Source organism: Tympanuchus pallidicinctus, unplaced genomic scaffold (genome assembly GCF_026119805.1).
Source record: "Tympanuchus pallidicinctus isolate F22 unplaced genomic scaffold, pur_lepc_1.0 scaffold15, whole genome shotgun sequence".
NCBI classification, from domain to species: domain Eukaryota; kingdom Metazoa; phylum Chordata; class Aves; order Galliformes; family Phasianidae; genus Tympanuchus; species Tympanuchus pallidicinctus.
In genome coordinates this window covers 1,179,397-1,201,993 of record NW_026294669.1, presented here as the reverse complement: position 1 = coordinate 1,201,993, position 22,597 = coordinate 1,179,397, and the positions used below count along the sequence as shown (strand labels likewise).

At 46.0% G+C, this 22,597-nt stretch overlaps 1 protein-coding gene across 4 annotated transcripts in view; it reads left to right on the top strand.

Annotated features, from left to right (window-relative positions):
- GALNT13 (polypeptide N-acetylgalactosaminyltransferase 13) overlaps positions 1 to 22,597 on the top strand; it is an 85,404-nt gene that overhangs the window by 39,632 nt on the left and 23,175 nt on the right. For all 4 annotated transcript variants that reach the window (XR_008204711.1, XM_052675227.1, XM_052675225.1 and 1 more), the window contains exons 5-9: positions 1,437 to 1,603; positions 2,617 to 2,824; positions 3,351 to 3,521; positions 9,662 to 9,779; positions 14,898 to 15,078. Coding sequence is in view for 3 of the 4 variants with exons in the window: in XM_052675227.1 (XP_052531187.1) it covers positions 1,437 to 1,603; positions 2,617 to 2,824; positions 3,351 to 3,521; positions 9,662 to 9,779; positions 14,898 to 15,078 (845 nt within the window). In the remaining variant the exon portion in view is untranslated. The remainder of the gene's footprint in view (positions 1 to 1,436; positions 1,604 to 2,616; positions 2,825 to 3,350; positions 3,522 to 9,661; positions 9,780 to 14,897; positions 15,079 to 22,597) is intronic.

Below are 22,597 nucleotides of genomic sequence, written 5' to 3'. Positions count from 1 at the left end.
ATCAACAAATCCCAGTTCATTGCTTGAGGTACCCAAGTTACTATACATAGCCAAGCAGCAGAATGAAGTCATTTGGAAATTGAATAATCCTCCCCCAGAGGGGATAATCCCAGCCTGGAAGTGTCTGGGATGCTAAGGAGGAGATGAGCAGCAGGGTCTGTTGCTGTGAGCGGAGCCAGGGCTGCCAGAGAAGGACTTGACAGTTCATGGGTCCCTTCCTACTCAGGAGATTGCATGATTCTGTGATCAAAGTTAGTGCCTGCCTCTTTGTGTCCTGGCCTTTAGCTGCTAATGCACGTGTCTGGACATTTGTAAACAATCCCATGGAGCAGCTCTCTCCCAGTTTTCAAAATTGAGTCTGTTCTAAATATAATTCAAGCGATTGTTGTGAACTGTGGGACAAGCAGAATTTATGCCAGCTTTGTATATACCCATTCAGTGTGCCTTGGAATTAAATCAGTTCAGAATGTCTGATTTTGGACACACTGTTCTGCTGAGCTTTTGCTCTTTTAGGCACCTCTGTTGTCATGGATGATCACAGAATCATAGAATCCTTAGAATTGGAAGAGACCTGTAAAGGTCACCTAGTCCAGCTCCCCTGCAATGCACAGCTAGGTCAGGTTGCCCAGGTCCTGGTCCAGCCTTACCTTGAAAGTCTCCAGGGATGGGGCATCCACCACATCTCTGAGCAACCTATTCCAGTGCCTCCCCACTCTCACTGTAAAAGACTTTTTCCTTTTATCTAACCTAAATCTACCCTCTTTCAGCTTGAAGCCATTTCCCCTTGTTCTGTCACAACTGACTCTGATAACAAGTGATGAACTTCTTCTGTGTGAACTCTGAATCCACATCACGATGTCTAGATGCGGAAAGGTTGCTGAAGTTAGAAAGGTGGGATGGTGACCAGCAGACCTGAATGGTGGTCTCCATCCAAATGATGGGAAGGCCATTACGTAGCTCTGTGCGTGCGAATATTTATACATGTGTTCACACACATGCCTGTGTGTGTATGGTTTCTATTAACACCATACTTTCTGCAGTCAGATCTGGTGTTCAGTGACTATCTCGTGAACCTTTTGCCTGTCCTGCAGAATGCAGTGATGTCCAGTGTTCTGTATTATCACCTCACCTCGCATTTTGAAAGCTGTGATCACGATTTCACGTACTTTTTTAATGGCAGTGATTCAGAAGAAGAGATTAAAGTGAGTTTTGTTATAGTAGATGATGCTTATGAAAGAAACCATATGGACAAGCTGACTTTGCTGCAGAGACCTGGATCGTTTGTTTTCCTGGCTCTTAACAGTTTGATGTACTGGAGGAGCTCCTCCTAAAGAATTCACGTGTACGAAGATTCCTTCTGACCTTCCTGTCCGTAGAACTCATTAGGGATCTTCTGGATTCACTTTCTTTTCTTTCTCCTGTACTTTTTTTGCCAGGTGCAAGACCAAAGTGTACCCTGACGAGCTCCCAAACACCAGTGTGGTCATCGTGTTCCACAACGAGGCCTGGAGCACCCTGCTGCGCACTGTGCACAGCGTGGTCGCCCGTTCCCCGCGCCGCCTGCTTGCCGAGATCATCCTGGTGGACGATGCCAGCGAGAGGGGTGGGTGCTGCAGGAAACGGTTAGCAGCCCTTTGTGCTGTGCTTGGTCACTGCAGAAGGCAGAATCCCTTCCCCAGTCTCTCTTTTGCTCCATTCCCTAATGGGATCATATCCCATAGCTGGGATGGATGGGACGGTGAGAGGTTTTCCCCGGTGCAGCCAAATGTAACATCCAGTTGCGACCATTCAGTGGAAGGAGGGTGCAAGCCAAGCCGTCCTTTACTTCTGCTCCATGTAGCACTAACTTCACTGTAGTCACTGTCCTGGTTTTCCCTGCTTCAGAAAACATACAGGCTTGTTACTTCTCTGTGCCCAAAGGCTGGTCCTAGAGGGCCCAAACAGTGCAATTTATCAGAAATAGCTGTAGTCATATTAAGCCATATGTGAATGAGCAGAAGTGTAATCATCTTACACCCAATACTGATTGCTGTTTTATTACTGGAAAACAGACTGTGACTTACTTGAAGATCCTTTTATCTCTGTGATGTTTTCCTGATGTGCACTTATGGTTGTGTGCTTTGTGGCTGCACAGAGCTAAGTTGCAGCATGAGCCTCTGTAGCTCTGCTCTTGCTCTTCAAAACAACTCCACACGTGTCAGGAGGAGTTTCCTGCACTGTGCCAGTGTTGGTCCCTGGCAGGGCAGAGCATGACACACATGTTCTGCAGCTGCATTTGGAGCCTTCAGGAGTTGCCGAACCTAGCTGTAACAGAACAACAGAGCAGTTGGGTTGGAAGGGACCTTAAAGATAATCAAACCATAGAATCGTTGTGTTGCAAGGGACCTTAAAGGCCACAGAGACCTTAAAGGCCATAGAACCATGGAATGGTTGGGTTGGGTTGGAAGGGATGTCACAGTCCCAGGTGTGGACTGGCTGCTTCCCAGCTCAGGTTGCCCAGAGCCCATCCATGGCCTAGGGCACCTCAGCTCAGGGCAGCAGCACCAGGACGTCGGCACCTTCAAGTAAGGTTTCTCTATTATTATTATTATTATGTTTTTCTACTGCCTTTGGCAGAATTTCTGAAGGCCTCCTTGGAGAACTATGTGAAGAAGCTGGAGGTCCCAGTGAAGATCCTCCGGATGGAGCAGCGGTCAGGGCTGATCCGTGCAAGGCTGCGGGGGGCTGCAGCTGCCCGGGGGCAGGTGGTCACCTTCCTGGATGCACACTGTGAGTGCACCCGTGGCTGGCTGGAGCCATTGCTGGCCAGGATCCGGGAGGACAGGTGAGAGGAGGATGGGGGACAGCAGGTCCTTGCAACATCAGCTGGGGCTCTGGGCCGTCCCTCGAGCACCGTGCTGCTAAAGCAATAAAAAAACAGAAAAACATTCACTGATCTGAAAAAGAAGATTTTTTTTTTTTTGAAAGATTTATTTTGCAGGAAGGTAAAGGATTCTATACAATTTCTATCTGACATACTGAACCACAGAACCTTAGAGGCTGGTAGGGACCTCTGGAGCCCAGCCCCTCCAGGAGTTCCCTACAGCAGCTACACTGCATGCAGTGTCCAAGTGGGTACAAATATCTCCAGAGAAGGAGACTGCTCACCAATCTGAGCAGCTGTGCCACCATCCAGGTTAAGAAGTTTTTCTTCCTGTTCATATGGAACTTTCTGGGTTCTGGTTTATGCCGTGTCTTGTCACAAGGCACTGCTGAGCAGAGCTTTCCTGCAGAGGAGCCACAGAAGAAAACAGTGGGGGGATTCAAACAACAGTTTCATTTTCAAATGCCTTTTATTTTTTTCCTCACAGGAGGACTGTTGTGTGCCCCATCATCGACGTGATCAGTGATGACACGTTTGAATACATGGCTGGGTCAGATATGACTTATGGAGGCTTCAACTGGAAGCTGAACTTCCGCTGGTATCCCGTGCCCCAGAGGGAGATGGACAGGAGGAAGGGGGACAGGACCTTGCCTGTAAGGTAAGGAGGGGAAATGGAGTTCTGGGGTGTTTGGGTTTGCTGTACGTAGATGATAATACTGAAGGTTTTGCTGCAGTATTGGAGAATACACACCAGATAGCTGTGGCAGAAAGCACCAACATCTGCCTTGTCCTTAATGCTGTAGTGTAACTATCAGATAACTATCAGAGCTGAGAAAGCTCTGTCAATATTTCCTTTAGAACATTCAATAATTCAAAATAATACTTGCTTTCTAAGTATTGAGCTTCCTTCTGTGTTTGTTATCTGCAAGTAGCCTTATTGAACTTGTTTGCAGACATTACTGTTCTCATGATTTAGAACAAATATTAGAACGTATTTTTGAAATGCAAAATTTTGGACATTTAATGCAAGCATTTGGTTATGGTCTGCACTTCTTAAAATACATATTGCCTATAAAATAACAGTGATGACAGTGCACACCCAGTCAAAGCTAATCTAAGAATATATCCTGAGTTCCTCTGAGCCTTCCTGACCTCCTCCTTCTAATTGCTGAAATCAAAGTCTGTAACAAAACCTCGAGAAAAGTTCTAAATGAAGTTGAAACCAAGCAGATTGAATACATTACTTGCCATGGGTTATTTGCTCAGCTCCAGTAGCTTCTGTCATCTCCATGAGAACTGAAAGAAAAATTAAAAAAAAAGAAAATGGAAAAAAACAACTTCAAGTTGTAAGAAGTGGATGTAATGGTTTCAAACCTGTCCAAAGAGACATGATGAAGTGGAAAGAATTGTAGTGCTGTAAACCCCCTGACTGTGGGTGACAGGCAGGTTAGGAGAGAGGCAGCTCAGGGGATGGCAGTTCCCAGCAAAGGTTTGCAGAGTTTCCAGGTAAGGCAGAGGGTGGGCACAGAAAAGCTTTTCGGATCTGCTGTGACTGACAGTGGCCAAAATCTGTCACTGTAATTCTTTCAAAGCCTGGGGTCAGAGAAGAGCTGGGTGTTTTACATCTCTTTCTCATCAGACCATCTCTGGAACCACTTTGCTTTCCAGTTCCTTACCCAGTTAAGCCTGAAGTGTGTGTTAGGTTCACAGTGTTAATTGTCATAACGAGCTGCACGGCCCCACGCTGTGCTGGCTGGCACTGCTGGCTGCTCCTCCAACACCCTTGGCTTTGCTCCAGCCCTTCTGTGCTGCCACAGGAAGCTTTGAAAGATGGGCAGAAGGGAAGCAGTACGTAAAGTTAATCCAGAATCATACACGTAACTGACTCCTATTAAAGCAAAGCAGCTTTTCATCCTTTCCTCGATGGCTGTAGCTGGTGTTTGCCTGGTGTTTTGGGAGCCCTCCACGTGAAGATGGGTGTTAGTGAAGGGTCAGGAGTTAATGAACAACACAGCACGTCCTCTAATTAGCCCTGTAACAAGTATTTGAGAGGGAGGTGGTGGCTCTAGAGGTGGTGTAATTGGGCTGCCTGGGATGCAAGCTGTTAGCTTTTAGGCACAGGTGCCCTTTCTGAACACGCAGTGGAGATTTTTTGGTGCAAAACAGCAGTGAGATTTCTCCTGGAAACACTGGCAGCTGGTGAGCACTGAGAAGAGGTGTAACAGTCTTCATATGGGAAACAACATTTAATAAGTCATTGGCTGCTTTCAGTGCTGGCCACTATCTGGAAATGCTTATCAAAAGCAGTGCGAGAGATTGTGGCAGTAAATCAGTCTTGAGGTGTCAGAATCACAAAAATGAACTCTGCATCCAACGAGAAAAAAGTCGAATATTTCATTTGAGTTCAGAAGGCTTTTGGCAAATGCTGCTCCTTGTCTGTTCTAAAAATGAGAGGCCAAAAATAAGCCAAAGCCAAACCCACACCAACCATTTGGGAGCAAGCTGCTGACTTCATTTTTTTTGCATCGCCCTTCCCCGTTCTATAACATTATTTCAATCTCATGAAGATTGAATATGTGTGCATTCATCTTTCTTTCTTTGCAATCAATGGAATGAGCCCAGAATACATAAAGATCAGTGACTTATGTGCTTGTATGTGTAATGCAATCATTGCACTCAAGTCCTGCGTTTTATTACACTAAAAAGCCATGTAATCAGAAAAAGTGTTTTACTCAAATTCTTACCTGTCGTAATAACAATGATAAATTCCTACTGTGACTTTTTACGTTTAATGCCATAATGCAGATTAGACATTATCAACCTGTGAGTGCAGTGAGGCCGTGGCACTGCTCAGAGCCGTGGTGCCCCAACCCTGGAGGTGCCCCAGGCCATGGATGGGCCCTGGGCAGCCTGAGCTGGGGGGCAGCCAGCCCATGGCAGGGCTGGGGCTGAGGGCTCCTTTCCAACCCAACCGTGCTGTGATTCTTTTAATTATTCTATATAAAATGTATTTTTCATGCATATATTGTTACTGTATATACAATTTTTAATGGAAAAATCAGAGTAGCTCACTAAGAAATCACTTGTTGGCATGAATGGGTTTCGGCCATCACTGGGACCAAGGGGGAGTTAAGCACAGACCGTGTGTTATCCTCAGGGGAAAGCACACGATCCTTTCTAATTAGTGGATGTGCAGCACAGCTTGTTTGTTTGCTGAAGGAATTAAAGAAGCTCTTAAATTCACAAATCAGGTATTTCAGCCCACTGAAATATCCGTCCTTGCAGGAATCTCTGGAATTGATGGGAAAAGGTTAATTAATGCAGTGACTCTGACTTCCTACATCTCCCTATTGTGCAGTATGGCTGTAAAAGCACTTTCTTAATGGAATCTGTTAGAAAAGTTGGTTTGTCATATTTCTAGCAAAGAGAACAGTAAGAATTCATAGGTGCCTCTCATACCGATGAGCAATGCCTGCCTCAGACATAATGGGTTCTGATATGGCTGCTCCTACGTACACTGCTCCTTTGCTGGCCATCACACCTCAGCCCCTAGCACTTTTCCCCTTACTTTTTTCTTGTAATGCTTCAGCACCAGCTGGAAAGGACCATTGCTGTCGCTCATTGCTGTTTTAAAGTTCCTCAAAGATTTTGTCTTGTTCCTATTCTCTAAATGCTATCACTTATGCTGTCACTGGAGTAACACCTGGTTTGTGCACTTGGTCCATGGCTTTGCAAAACACATCACTTGAAGTGCAAAGCCTCCTGTTCCATTGGGCTGCCTGGGGGCAGAATCCATGTGGCTGCACAGGTAGAGCTGAGGACGCTGGCGCAGGGCTCTGGGCAGTGCAGCTCGGTCGCAGGTCTCTCAGGTTTAGTGGTAAATGCTCATGGAGTGCTAAACCCAGTGGTCTCAGTCAATCTCTCATTGGTGTGCTCTTCTTTCCCCACTGCAAAGCAGTACTCACACATCCCGTGTCTCCAGGTGAGCTCAGTGCTCCTTCTGTGATTTGCCAGTGGTGGTGCAACACTGTGCTGAGGTCACTGTGCAACCAACTCATCCTACAGCTGCAGGATCCCAACCAGAAAGCACTTCTTACTGCACTTTTCTACGGATATTGCCATATCTGCCTTTAGTTGCTTTGGAACAGAAAACTGATGAGACTTGTACTTAAAAATACTCAGATATACATATATAGTTCCAAAAAATCTAAATTAAATGGGTTAGGAAGAGGAAAGAACACAAGATCGAGGACCTCATTTTATTTGTCCTCTTAGGCTCTGGCTGGTGCTGTAGGTGCTGAGGTGAGTGCTTTGGGCAGCAGTGGGCTGAGGTCTTTGCAGGGGGTTGCCTTGGGCAAGTAATGTGGGCTGGTGCTGGGCTGAGCAGCATTGGGAGCTGGTGCTGGGAGCATTGGGGTGCAGCAGAGTGGGGCTTAAACACCTGTCTGCTGTGCTCTTCCCTATGGGAAGGCAATGGGGCGAGCATGGGAATGGGAATCCTGCTTGCTGCTCACAGTCACAGAAAGGAAAGGCAGACCTGTCTCCAAAAGAAAATGAGAAGTGGGTTGGAATGATGGCTAGCATTAATCATAGCACCGTATTGCTAGACTCCAAGTAGGCAAAACAGAGCTAATAAGCACAAAACTGAGAAAATCTGCAGAGATGCTCCTTCTTGCTCAAATTACTGTTTCAGCTGTTTTTCAGTGAGAGCTCTGCGGTTCTGTTTATGCAACATTAAATTTACTCAGCAAAGATGAGGTCTGCCTGCTGCACCTCAGTTATTTAACATTGTGGCATACAGTGGTTCCTTTGCTTTTACAGTGACTTCTAATCCATGATAGACATTTGAATCTACGAGTAAACCAAGTGCTGACTCTGCTTTTGGTTTTATTTTAAATAAGTTTTGCATAGACATATACAGTAAGTAACCAATCACAGAAATTTCTTTCAGCTCTCTCATTTTACAGTGGTAGCATCTCAGCTCTGAGGCAAGGTTGTGCTGGGGCCAGGTGGAACAGGCAGGAATGAACCATAGAATCCTAGAATGGCCTGGGTTGCAAAGGAGCACAGTGCTCATCCAGTCCAACCCCCTGCTGTGTGCAGGTCACCAACCAGCAGCCCAGGCTGCCCAGAGCCACATCCAGCCTGGCCTTGGATGCCTGCAGGGATGGGGCATCCACAGCCTCCTTGGGCAGCCTGAGCTGAACTGGGGACGTGGGGAAAATGGGAAATGTTGGTAAGCTTGGGGCTGCAGGCTGCCCCTGCTCACATAGCAGCTGACTGCAGGCAGCTCTATTAAATCAGTTTTCCTGAATTGCACATTAACCATTCTTATTGACTTGTTGTTTTGCAAAAAAAAAATCCTGGAAGCGTGATTGATAGCAGTGTTTGCATAAGGGTATCACCAAACATTAAGTGTGGAAGCTGCACTTCAGATGGGCAGAGGTGCTGGTGCTGTCTTGTCCTAGAATCACAGAACCATAAAGATTGGAAAAGACCTCTGGGATCCCTTGCCCACCCATGCCCACTGCCTATGTACTTCAGTACTACATCCCCACAGCTCTGGGACTCCCTCAGGGATGGTGACCCCCCACACTCCATGGCAGCTCTACCAGTGCCCAGCTGCTCTTCGGAGAAGAAATTCTTCCTCATACCCACTCTACCCTTCCCTGGTGCAATGTGGAATCCTCTTGTCCTGTCACTGCTATCTGTGGGGAGGCTGAACCCTCTCCTCCCTCGCAGTCCAACCTCCTTTCAGGGTTTGTAGGGAGCAGTGAGGTCTACCCTCAGCCTCCTCTTCTCCACACTTACCCATGCCAGCTCCCTCAGGCACCCTCCACTGGACTGTGCTCAGACCTTACACAGCTCTGCTGCCCTTTTCTGGACATGCTCCAGCACCTCCATGTCTTTCTGGGGCCCAAAGTCTGAACGCAGCACTGAGGTGCAGCCTCACCAGAGGGACAGTCACCTCCTGCTGGCCACACTACTGCTGACACAACCAGGATGCCGTTGGCCTTCTTGGCTACCTGGCACCCTGCTTGCTCACGGTCAGTGGCTGTTGGCTTGGCATCCTCAGATGCTTTTCTGCCACACAGCCTTCAGCCGCTGCCCCACAGCTGCAGCACTGCATGGCGGTGGTGTGTGTGGGTTCAGGGCGCAGAGGCCTCTCCCAGCACTGCACAAAGTGCTCAAAGCAATGCCCTGAGCCGGGCTGCCCTGTGAGCACCCGGTGCTGTGAGCACAGCCGCGTCCCAGCAGCTCCCAGCCTGCGTGTGCAGGGCTGGATGGGAGCACACAGCTTTGCTGCTGGCCCTGGTGTAGGCATTGGGCGCTGCAAAGCCTGGAGCAGGCATCGGTGTGGGGAAGCAGGGCAGGAGGAGCTTTAAAGGAGGAGCTGCACGCTGATGAGATTTGCCAGTTGTAAGGATCCCTAATCCTGTTGGGAGAGATTACGCCCAGTAATGTTCCGTGCATTCAGTCTCCCTCTAAGGCAAAGCTAAGGCATTGAACTCCCTTCTCTAAGCATCTCAGATGGGATTTAAGTGCTGTTCTGGATGCAGTGCCAAAATTCCATCCACTTTACTGTTGCAGTGCTCCTGAACTCATGGCAGCGAGCCGGGGGAACCGCGTGGTGTTTTGTATTGAAGTTGCTGTGCGTAGAATGTATTGATAGTCAAAATGTCTGAGGAGATGTGTGCTGTAGTATCACGCGATGAATTCCACAGTGTCTTTCAAAAGGTATTTCTTTTCTTTTCTTTTTCCTTTCTTTTTTTTTTTTTTCTGTTTGTTTTCAACTAGGACCCCTACTATGGCTGGTGGCCTATTTTCTATTGACAGAAACTACTTTGAAGAGATAGGATCTTACGATGCAGGAATGGATATCTGGGGTGGAGAGAATCTTGAAATGTCTTTTAGGGTAATTGCCGTTTTCCTTCATTTTCTGTCAACAAACACTTTTGCTGTAACAGTTCCTACATTGGGGTTAGGGCCGCTGTGTTTTAGCTGCCATGCAAGTCGTGGGTTAATTGTAATGCTGCAGCTATTTGGGGATGTCTCAATACAGTATTTGGTCCTTTTTACTGCATGAAACGTTTTGTAACTGTTTGGAAACTTTGACCTGACACTTCTGAGATGATATATATGTATTAGAATAATATGTCCTTGTATGGAAAAGTGAGGCTTTCTGCAAGATGGTGCAAATGCTAACTGACATAAAGGTATGAATGTGTCTAGGTTAAAAAACAACTGATGTCTGTGTTTCTGAAAGCATATTTTGGCTTGAACTTGTGAGTTGTGGCCGTGATGCTTGCACTGCATGAGATGGCACTACTTGCAGGAGAGGGTTGGTACATTGCCTGGGACAGGAGGGAATCTAATGGAGTGAAATGCATTTGGTGATTGTCCTTTAGGAGTAAAGGAAAATTGAAACACTGAGTCTTCAATGAATAGTCTGTAGGAACGATACTGGGAATGGTTTTTAATGCCTGTGGTGGATCACAGTTTTTGCACTTGAAGTAAGTATGCAAAATAAAACCTGCCACACCTGTCCTATCCCCGCAGAACTGCACAGGTAGATTCTTCTTCCACTTTTTCTCTCTTGTTTTCAGCGAGGGTTGGTTGGTGGAATGTTTTCTATTGACAGAGCAGGCTTTGAAGGGTTCTGTCAAGCAGATATTTCTAGAGGAGATCAGCTGAGAACCTGAAAGCATCTTCAGGCCATTTTCTATTAAGTACACATCATTCACTTTCCAGTAAAATGGAGAGGTAGAGAGACTTACTCTGAGCACTGACGTTTTTAATCCGATTTCAGCCTTCTTGGTGCACAGCCTTCCAAAGTGTTCCTTGGATGCACATGGGATGCAGGTGTGTGTAGAAGCGTATGCTCAGCAGAAGCCTTTAAGGCAGCACGTTTGTTTCTCGTCTTTTTAGAAGAGATCCCTGCAGCAGGGAATAGCACAGCCTAAGGGTATCAGCCACGTGCCTCTCCTGGGTTAGTGCTGTGGGTTGGTGCTGCTGCCCTTTTTGCTGAGCATCACTGTGAAGCTCACCTTGTTCACTGAAGTGGTGAAGGGCAGAGATGTGCATTCAACCCCGACTGGAGGAATCCTGCAGCAATTTGCTGTCACTTCATTTCCTTGGTGCATAGAAAAAATCCTTCCCAGAACCAGCTTAGAGCTGTTGCATTCTCTTAGCAGACAGTCTGAAATATGTCCTGAGGAAGAGCACCACAATTGCAGTGTAAAACATTGAGCCCTGGTGGCCCGGCTGCCCCATGCAGCTCCGTGTGCACTGTGCTGCAGAGCACCATCCTGCATCTGCAGGAGGGTTCCCACTGAGCTCAGGGAGCATTACGGGCTGGGAAAGCACTCAGAGAGGAAAGCAAACATGTTTGCAGAGCTGGGAGGTTGTGTAGGATTGGAGTGGAGGCCAAGCTGTGCTTGGAGCATGTGTGGGTGTCCAGCCTGCTGAGCTGCATGGGAAATACTTAATAGAGTTCATGTATACACATAACAAAACTTCTTTATATACATATGCATTTTTTATTTAAAAAAAAAAAAAAAGTCAACAAAAACCTTTAACCAGTGGTATGGAGATATATGGCCAGAGCCTTTCTCTTTAAAGAAACCCAGTGCATCAGTTGGGCTTGATCAATGAGGGAGATTGGTTAGATGGTTAGCAGGGAGGTTGAAATTAGATGATCATTGTGGTCACCATCCTGCATGTGGAAAAACTTCCTCCTGATATCCAACCTAAACCTGCCCTGTCTCAGTTTAAAACCATTCCCCCTTGTCCTGTCACTGTCCACCCTCACAAACAGCCGTTCCCCCTCCTGTTTTATGCTCCCTTCAAGGCCACAATGAGGTCTCCCCAGAGCCTTCTGTATAGCTGCTTGTACCCAGTGCAGTGCCCTGCTTGCAGAATGGACAAGGGACCAGCAGCAGCCAGTGTTCAGCCTGCTGGTATGGGAGGGCTCTTCTTCTGGCTGCAGAATTACAGGGATGGGAGCATGTTTGGCTGTGGTTTGGTAAGCAAGCTTAGCGTGTTTGTTGGCTTGGATGGCAGGGAGACTGGTGCTGTGCTGTTATGGGCACAATGGGATGTGACTCTGTAGGGCTGGAGGGGTCACATGCATGTAGGATTGTCTTACCTTTGAGAGTGCAGTGACATTGGAAGTGAGTTTTTGTGGTCTGAGTGCTGTTGGGATGTATAAAGCCCTGGGTAACCAGTGATGGGATGAGAGGCAATGGCCTCGAGTTGCACCAGGAGAGGTTCCTATCGGATAGCAGCAGCAGAAATCTCTTCTCCAAAGAGCAGTCAGGCAGTGGCAGAGCTGCCCATGGAATGGGGGGTCACCATCCCTGGGGCTGTCCCAGAGCTGTGGGGATGTGGCACTGAGGGACGTGGGCAGTGGGCATGGGGGGGTGGGTGGGGTTGGGGATCTGAGAGCTCTCCTCCAGCCTTAATGGTCCTGTGGCTCCAATCTCCTCACAGACAGACTGAAAATGCACCTCTGTAGAGATGTGGGGGAAAATATCCAAGGTATGCCAACTCAGTTTCAGTGTGGAGGTTTGTGGGTTGACATTTAAGAAATACCTCTTAAATCTCCCGTATGCACCACTGCACAGCAGCCAGCAACTTCAACTCATTTAACATACTCAGGCTGAAGTGTTAACTTTCTGGTTGCAGCAGTCACTGGGGATATTCCAGCACAGTTTCAACCAGTGGGAATGCAAGAGAGCTTTGATCTAATGCCACCATCCACAAACACACATTAGGTAGTGTATACTAAAAATCCAAGCTCTAAGAAGCTGTCTATCTCATTTGGACTTAGTTTTACATATCCTGTCACAAAAGGAGATTGCCTGGCTCCTGGGAGAGCCATTTCCTTGCAATAACCACAAGTGCAGAGCCACCCAAAACGACCCATCAGCTAACCTGCATGAGTGTTTTTTCTGCTCATTTTAATGCGTTGTTTTTATCTGCATACAAATTGATCATTATTAGCTTTCTGCATTTATGATGGGCGGGTGGGAAGTGGCTTTACCTGAGCGTACAAAAATGACAGAAGGGGCAAAGGATCTCAAAGGTGGGCTGTGCAGAAACGGGATGGAGTTTAATGCACTCCTTTTGTGCAGTAATGGGAATGACTGCCAAAAGTCTGAGATCAAAAGGTAGTTTTAAATAATTAATGCCAATACTTAAAATGGGATAAATTATCTTGGCAAATAGGAGCTTGCAGTGAAGAGTGATTAATTGTATGCTGTTGTATGCTTGTCTGTGCCAAATCAATGTGATCCTGCAAGCTCTAGCCACTCTGAGCCTGGGGAAAGGAGTCATTTTAGCAGTGAGTATTCAGGAAACTTGGTTTTGTTGTAGGCTTTTCTGGTTGGTTTTTTTTCTTGTAACGCTGAAAAAAGTAAAGCCCTTCTGAGCAGTGTGCAGGTTTATCTGCATTCCTATGACAACTGCAGTAGCTAGCAGCTTGTAACAAGGGCAGCCAAAAATACACTTAAAAATGTGCAGAACACACATATAAAAGTGTTAGTATGGGAGGAACCTCCTGCCAGGAAGGAGGGTTGGGGTGAAGCTGTGAGAGCACTGATCACTGACAGAGGTTAAAATACCCCTCAAACTGTTTGTGTTCACTGCTGTCCTGTGTGGGGGATTGCTGCTGTGTTGCTGTGTAAATACATCAGCAGTGCATATTTTGGGTTTAATAAGTGTTCTCTTCTTGCTGCACCCACCGACCTGAAGTTTCACCTGAGCTGACTGGTTGTCACTGAGCTGCAAAACACAAGATGTTAAACACCAGAATATTTTGATGTTGTCGTTGCTCATCCCAACAGAGTACATCACTTAGCATACTAATGAAATCATATAAAAGGATCTAGTCCTAATTAAACAAAATCTGCATTAAGTTTCTATGGTAACTGTTATGTCTGTGTCGAGGAGCTCTAATTACAAGGCTGTACCAGTGATCTTAAGACACCAAACGATTCTTAAGCCCTGCTTCTTATTAGGAAGAGGTATTGTGAGTTTTAGCCCTGCTCCCTGCTCGGCAGGAGACCACTGCAAAGAGGGGATGAGCCTGGTAACAAGCTGGGCAAGCTGGTGGTACCTTTGTTGGTGCCAAAACTTGTCAGTGAGCCCCGGTGTAGGGAGAGCTTCAAGGAATCACCACTGTCAGAACAGCCAACCAGAAACAGAAAGTTGGGAAGCCCTATAAGCATCCCTTGGGAATCCTCATTTATTTCTGTACACATCTGCAGTCAGCTGCCTCTAGTTCTGTCCAGTTGGACCTGGAACCTCTGCTGGTTCCTTTTCTAGTTCTTTCCAGCACCTAGAGAGGCAGCAGATTGCAGGGAGTGCAGCAGCTGATGTACATCACACCAAGACTACTGAGCTGCCAGAATGGTACCTCGTTTACCAGCAGGATGCCTAGCTCAGGATTAAAGGATTGTTCATACTGGTGCAGACATATTGAAGGCACTAAGCTTGCTCAGGGTGTAGATTTGGGGATATCTGTGATGTTTGAGGTGCCAGTGCTGCTTGTTCAATATTAACCACAGTCTGCTGTGCCTTCACTAGTGTGGTCATGGACTCGATTCTGCTTTAAAAGCTACAGGTGGGGGTAGATAGATTGTAAAAGTTCTTCTTTGTTTCTTTGAATATTATGTATTCCTTCAAAACTCAAATACATAGTTAGCATTCAAACCCTATGCTTGGAAACATAGTACAGGGTTACTCCTTTCTGAGGCAGTGGTTTGTACGTATTTATGTAATAAGATCACACAACCAGTTTTGCCATTCACACAAGTTTTCACTTTGTGGTTAAGGTCTGTGTGCTTCCATTGCTCTCAGGAATTATGTCCCTACTGTTCCCCTTAAACTTGAGTTTGAAATTCCCAGTTGAATTGTGACCTGGGGAAATAACTGAGCAGGTAGCTGCTAACCTATCAGAGTTCTTCCTGCTGTAAGCTTTTCATCTTTTGTGCTGGCTTCAGTCAACCTTTTCTGCATGTTTTCGTTTCAGGTTTGGCAGTGTGGTGGCTCCCTTGAGATTGTCACATGCTCACACGTTGGCCATGTCTTCCGTAAAGCAACCCCTTACACCTTTCCTGGTGGCACAGGACATGTCATCAACAAGAACAACAGGAGGCTGGCAGAGGTCTGGATGGACGAGTTTAAAGACTTCTTCTATATAATATCCCCAGGTAAGAAATTAGTTTCTGAATCCTTGGGGTGATGTTTAACATGACTTGAGTGGAGAGTTGAGTACTACAGTCACAGATGTTTAATGCATTCTTTTTTGAGCTCATTTTCGAATTCAGAGGTATTAACTTTAATACTAAATTTCAGCCTTCTCCATGGTAGCTGTTACTCGTTCTGCTGATTTATTTGTTGGTTTGGGTGTACGTTTTGTTGAATCACCCTTTCCTGGCCAATATACTTAGAACCACAGAAACATGAAGGCTGGAAAAACCCTCTAGGATTCCCAACCCAACCCATCCCACCATGCCCACTGAACCATGTCCCTCAGTGCCACATCCCCACAGCTGTGGGACACTCCCAGGGATGGGGATTCCCTCATTTCTTTTGTGGAAGCCAATTTTAAAGCCACTGGTATTTTGTCTTCACTTCTAGAGCTGGATAAACAGGCATTTGTGTGCCACGCTGTCTTGCTACAATTTATAGGAGAGAGAGAAGATTCTTTGATAAATGTATACCTGATGTGAGATTAAGAAACAACGGTTCAAATGTTGCTCCAACCAGTATATTACAAATCTTAATTAGGGAGATGGGGAAGGGGAGAAGGGTGATAGAAAAGATAGGAAATAGAAGCAAGCAGTCTTTGTAGAAGAGGAAGATAGTCACCACCGTGGATCCGACGTGGTTTGTAGTTCAGTCATTGATCTTCAGTAGTGGTGGGTTGTCGGGCATTGTTCCATTGATGACAACAACTTTTCAATGGTAGTACCAAATTATTTACAAGTCCAAAGTGGTTGAGTCAGCTCTCTTTGGAGTGACAGCTCAAATCCAAAGTGGTTGAGTCAGCTCTCCTTGGAGTGACAGCTTCTGGCTCTGGGGTCTCAGCAGAAACTCCTTTGTTCCCATCTTCCAGGCCTTGCCAGCAAATAAGAGGGAGCAGGGATGCCCACCTGCATTCTGTTTTTCACAGGACACAATGGTATCATTGCCCAGTTTTCCCATACCACGCTGGGGCTATTTAGTCACAGACCAGATCTTCCGCCAGTAAACACTCCTGAGCGCTCTGTTCCAGAGGCAAGCAGCTCTGAAGGAAGGAGCTTTCAAATGTCCACAAAGTGATGTTGATTGTCACACTGTGGCACCCATCATTTGCCTCCTCAATCAATCAGTTAGAGTCTTATCACAAGAAATACCTCAGGAAGCAAGCTTTGAGCCAAAAAACAGGGGGTCTCACACAAACTCTAGGGAAGTGCCCTGTAGATGTTCCTCCTGGATTTAGCAGCATGCAGAGAGTTCACCTAATGTGAGTGAAAAGCAGCAGTACCAGCAGAATCCTCTTAAATATGGGAAGTGAGCTGTGTGAAATAGGCAGGACTGTGTCCCTTTATAATTGATAATTACATCTACCCAATTGAAAGTAAAGGAATACAGTGTGTGCGATGGAAAATTGGGCTGTTACGAATGTAACAGGTTTCTGTGCTCCTGTAAGAGGACGGAAAAATGCCAACACAAAAAATCCCACTGAGAAATGGATGTCTGTGATGGCACAAAAGTGAACTCAAAGCTGATATAAGATGCAGTAGAGTTCAAGTCCTGAGGTTCTCCCATCAGATAAGCCATTCTTTTGTGCAGACCTCCTTTGCTAAGTTCAGCTTTTGTGCAGTCCCATAATACCAAATTCCTGTTGCATTTTTCTTGAACTGTAAATGCTTTTTTAATAGTTGACTCTCAAAGTGTGCATTTGCTAGTGAGTACAAGACATGCAGATGCTGCCCATTCATTCCACTTTGGGGCTGGCACTGTGCACTCTGTCTTCAGCCAGGGCAGCAGCCTTTGCTGGGCTGATGAGGAGTTTGCTGCTTTAATGCCTTTAGCTAAGCTGCAGCTCAAAAATACCTAACTAAGGGCTATTTAAAATACAGTACATTTAAAATGAGATTTTAGTAAAATACGTGTAAATGTGACTAGAATAATGATGCATATGGGAGAATGATTTAAGAATTCCAGTGTCAAGAGGAGTTCGTGCTGCGTAGTTTATTTTTTTAAAAGAAAAAGTGTTTTCTTTTTCCTTCCCTTCATTTCTTTGGTTTTAGGGTCTTCTAATCAGCAGTGCATTTAATTACAGCAGGACTGCCCTGGTCCTCCTTGACTTTTTAATGCATTCTCATCACAGTATTCAGAGTTGAATGGGGAATTCAGTGCTGGACAGAAGGTTAGGTTTGGGTGTTAGCAGTTACAATAAAAAGGACATGAAATAATAAGTCTGATATGAGCCTACCTGTGGCAGGCTGAACTATTTCTAGGCAACATCTGTAAAACTGGAGCAATCCCCTCTGCTCCTGACTTCTCCCGGTCTGCTTCTTTGGTTTGATGTATCAGTGCTCCAGTGCAGTAGCTTTGTGCAGTGCAGTGTTCTTTGGGTTGGGATTTTGTTGTGTAAGTGGATATGGGAGCACACTGGGGAGTGTGAGTGAAGGCAGCAGTCCTCCCAGCTGCTGGTTCCTCTGGAGCACTGCAGGCATTGCTTGGCCAAGCAGTCTTTTGCCGTAGTGCCCAAGGGGTGCTCCCTGGGTTGGGGAGCAGGGAACAGTGCTGGGTCATCGTCTGAAGTTGCCTTTATTTCACTGCTCAGCTGAGGAGAAAGTGCCTGGTTAGAAGATCTGGACACATAGCTGGCATTTCTGGGGACAGCAGCCATCGTGAAGCTCTGTCCTGAACCACATCTGCTGTGCACAGATGAAGATGTGACCTGAAGTTTCTCCATTACAGCATGTGTCTTGGACAGGAATAACAGGTTATTTTCTGTTACATTACTGAGGAGTTTCTGCAGTCACTTTGGAAAATACCTTTACAGTTCCCAGGGTTTCAGCAGGCAAAGTTTGTCAACAATATTTTTTAGCTTGGATGTCCAATCTTAGGCTTCCTAGCCAGCATTTCATCAGCTGCATTGGAAGGGAAGAGACATCCCTTCTTCCATTGAAAAGCCCAGTTCTTGCCGCGGGCCGTTTTAATTTAGGCTCCCAAGCACAGCTATAAATGCAAGGCTATCTTTAACAAACCGTTTTTCAGCAGCCTGTCATCCAGCAGGACACGTGCATTGCTAGTGCTGCTTTCTGCAGTCATTGCCTGGGGAAGAAGGCAGTTGGAGAAGGCACCGCTGTCCTCCTCACACCGAGAAGGACATTTCTCCATCAGTTTCCCCAGCAGCATTTCCCCAGGGCTGGCACAGTGCTTTGCCCTTTCTTTTATGCCTGTAGGGTGCCGAGGTGGCTCGAAAAGTGCTCTATCCATTGGAAATAATGGAAAGTAGCAAGCCAGAAAATGAAAAAAATCCCTCAGCGTTTCAGCTCTCATTCCACCTGCTGAGCTGGACTTTGTCATCGCCTCAGTGTCTGCGTGTTCCTCACTGCTAAGTGTGCCTGGGGGACACACGTCCCACTTGGGCACTGCAGCTGCTGGCAGCGCTTGCTGCATTGCTGGTAATTCACTCTTGTAGGTGTGAAAGTAGAGCCAGTGCATGATAAAAACCTTTGGTTTTCCTCACAGTTTTTATAGAGTCATAGAATATCCTGATTGGGAAGGAACACATAAGGATCATCCAGTCCAACTCTCAGTTCTCAGTGAGGCTGTTTCTTCTAACAAGAAAAGTTAGGTTAAAATACTAATGCATTTACTCTGTGTATTGTTAGATTGAGGCTCCTCTTTCTGTGAAGAAAGCTGCCTTTTGCTTCCAAAGTGAGCACAAACTGGCAGAATTGAACGCTGCTGAGCATCATCTCTCTTCTGCACACAGCTACGTGTTTGCCTATTTGCAGCAGGTTTGAATGGAGAACCTACAACACTGTATTAATGTGGAAGAGTGAAAGCAAGTCAGTGATAACAGTGGTGTTGGCAGGACCAGGTTTGTTTAATTCCAGCCCCGGTGCCCAGTGCTATTCCTGTTGTGGGCAGTTATTTAAGGATATGCTATGTAAACTGCCAAGTAAAATGCCATTACAGTGCTCTGTGGGATTCAGAAGCAAAGGAAGGAGAAAGGTGCTTACGTGTTCTAGAAAGATTGATAGAAGTTAATATTTTAACAGCAACAAAAAAATCTTAACAAAAATCCATAGGAAATAACTGATTTGTTTATAGGACATTGCAAAATGTCAGAAATCGTTCCTAGTATCACTGAACTCCTTTTTTTTATCCTTCTGTCTGGCACACATCTCCTTCAGGTTGTTAATGTGAAACGTGCAGATCTCCAGATAATTCCGTTGGAGAACAAAGCAAGATGCATTTCAGTAATTAGGTCTCTGAAGCTGTTATCTATCAGCAACACTCATCTTCCCTGCTCTCCTCTGGGCCCTGCTTCACTCTGTGTCTCAGATGATGTCCTGAGAGGAACCCGGGCTGCTCACAGCAGCGTTGCCTTCAGTCTCTCTCAGCATAATTAGGGCGCACGCCTCGCAATTATAGTTGGAGGTGAAAGTCTTCATTAATCAAGTTAGGGATTGCTTGCTGGAGGCTGTCTGTGCTCCCTGCTGGTTCTGAGGCACTGGTTTTGCTTTCTGTCCTGAGCGGACCCTGTTTCTGAGTGGGCCCTGAAGGAGCTGTTTGGTGAGGCTGGCGTGGGTCTGTAGCTGTCAGTGGGGTCACAGAATGTAACTGCAGTGAGGAGTGATTACCGTTTGGATTTGGTGGCAATCACAGAATGGTTAGGTGAGAAGGGACCTCAAGGATCTTGAATTTCCAACCCCCTGCACATTTCGTAGCAGCCCAGGCTGCCCAGGGCCCCATCCAACCTGGCCTTGAACACCTCCAGGGATGGACGGGGCATCACAGCCTCTCTGGGCAGCTGTTCCAACACCTCACCACTCTCATAGCACAGAACTTCCCCCTGACATCCAACCTCAATCTGCCCTCCCTCAACTTCAAACCAATGCAATGCAGTGTTTGACAAGGAGCTTTGAATTTTACCCTGCCCAGTAACTCAGGAGAGTCTAGAGAATGTCAGAAACACTGGGCACACTTCAAATGGGATTAAAGGAAATCCCTTTCTTAGAGAAGAAAAAAATACATTAAGTCATTCTGAAAACAGCAGAGCTGCTCTGTGTGTGTGGCCCACATTGATGTTAGTGGTGCTCTTAGGCATGTTTCACTTGTGGTAAGTCAGTAGGTCCTTGCAGTGTTCCAAATGCAAAGAAAACCTCTTTCCAAGCTCCTTTGCAATGCAGAGTACCCAAAATTGGGATGGTCGACCTCATCCCCTTGGGGCAAAGTATGCCCCACTCTGTCCCACTGCTGTGCTTTCCTTTGCAACAGTTCACTCATGCTCTGAATCTTGTCTTTCCTTGGCTTCACTAATGAAAAAACTAATTGCTTAATAGTAGCTCCTCACTGTTAGTCTATTTAGCAGTCATTTTTCTGTTATTTTCACTGCTGGGCATTGTTTTCAGTGTAATTGATGTACACCAGTAGCACAGCATTATGCTCCAGGTGGTGCTTTGCTAATGCCAACATCTTTATCATTTGCAAAATATGCATCTTAGTTTATTATTCTGAGACACCTAAATATTTATGTGTCTGTCTGGGTGGATTTGCACACCCTTCCCTTCTCAGCTTGCTCCACTTACCTGGTGTGGCATTTCCAGCAGCATAATTCACTTATTTCTCTGGCTCTTCCAACATATCTCATTCCACTTGTTCTGTGCATTTCCAAATACAGGCAGCTTTGTCAATCTGTGCATATCAAAATGCTGTAGCTAATCACTGCACGGAAATAATTACAACTCAGAACAGCCTGCTTTTGCAGAGTCAGCTGAAAAGCTCATGCCCATCCTCATTTGGTTCTCTGTATGCCCACTGCATCACTAAGCCACATGTCTGTGGCCTCACTCATCAGCTCGGGGTCAGTTCTGCACCAGCCAGGCTGCTCAAGCAAGGCTAAAATGCAGAGTTCCACTGTTTTTCAGGCACCTTGTTTAAAACATTTTTGAGGATTTAAATATAGCACTTAAAGTTTTAATTTCGGGTTGCAAGATAAGTGCTTGTGTTTACTCAGCAGATGATGTGCAATCCTCCTGTCGAGTGTAATTATATAATTAGGTTGATAATGACTGTATCAATCTTGCAAGTAAGAGCTCTCGGTAAACATTTTCACTCTTCAGCAAGCTTTTCAGCTGGTGGGGAAGAGCAGAAGGAGCCTTTGCTTTATTACTTTTCATGTGATAAAAGCAGAATGAGAAAACAATGCGCTCGTCAGTGGTGTGGATTGTGCCCAATATTGAAGTGCCGAGGCATATAAAACATGGTGGGAATGTGTGGAGGAGGCAGGCTGGCTTGTTTGTTCATCCTAATGTTATTGCTGTCCATTGGGAAAGCATCTTACTTCATAGGCTCGTGTGGATGTTCAGAATGAAACTCATAGAAGATGACTGTTGTGGTAGAACTGATCCTCTGCTTGTTTTACTGTCAGGACCAACCTGGTGATGTAGGATTCAGCCTCAGTAGGCCTCTGCTTTTCTCTCTACAATATCCACATATAAATAACATTGCAAGCGTGTTTGTGGGGCAAAATGTAATTTAAAGTCTTTTTCAACAGAAGAGGCTGTGCTTGTGGAGGTCTTGGCAATATTGACTCATTCTCTTGATGAATAATATCTTTTGTGGTGGACACCTGAAATGTGTTTTCCCCAAATGGTGACGTTTTCCCATGCAAAGCTCAGAATCTTCATTCCAAAATGTATTTTCTGTTATGCTGCATACATTTCTCTTGCATCATTTCTGCAGTGATGTGAGACCCCTTCAGATGTGCTTTTTTCTTACACATCTTTTTTGTGGCGGCGTAAATAGGATTCCAAGGAGTCCCACTGCCAACTTTGTTGATGTTATAGCTAATTAGCAAAGGCGCCCAATAGCAATTAATGCATCTACTTTTGATGGACATGTAAAGTGGAGCTCCCTGGGCTTTGGAATTGTGCATGATCATGTGTTACCTTTGGAATGGGGCTCTCAGAAGCCTGGGAAGCAGAGGCTGTTGGGTGTCCCTCAACACTGTCCCTTGTCCCTCCTGCTGGCCTCATCCATGGTCCTCTTTTGGCTTCATACTGGGACGCTTCCATTATTTCCTGGCCTTATAAATGATTTCTTCACCTATTGAGTGACCTTCAACGTTGGATGACCATTGGTGGCGTCCCTCCTGGTGGCCCTCAAACCTCCTTAGGGACTTTTTTGATCATCTGGGGACAGTGGGGACATTTAGATCAGGTTGGGAGCAGTCAGCCATGCTGCCCACGTGCTGCTCTGCTCCCACTTCTCTCCCTCTGAATCATAGAATCATACAATTGCTCAGGTTGGGAGTGCACCTGTGTACCATGGGACGCCTTCCTCTTTGACTTTCTCAAGGAGCAAATGATGGCAGAAACCAAACTTGGAGTACGTTTTCTCAGGGTTATCTTTGCATAAAGGCAGTCATTCCCAGCTCTGCAACTTCATCTTACACTCCAGTGAATAGTTTTCATCTTTATCATCGGGAATAAATAT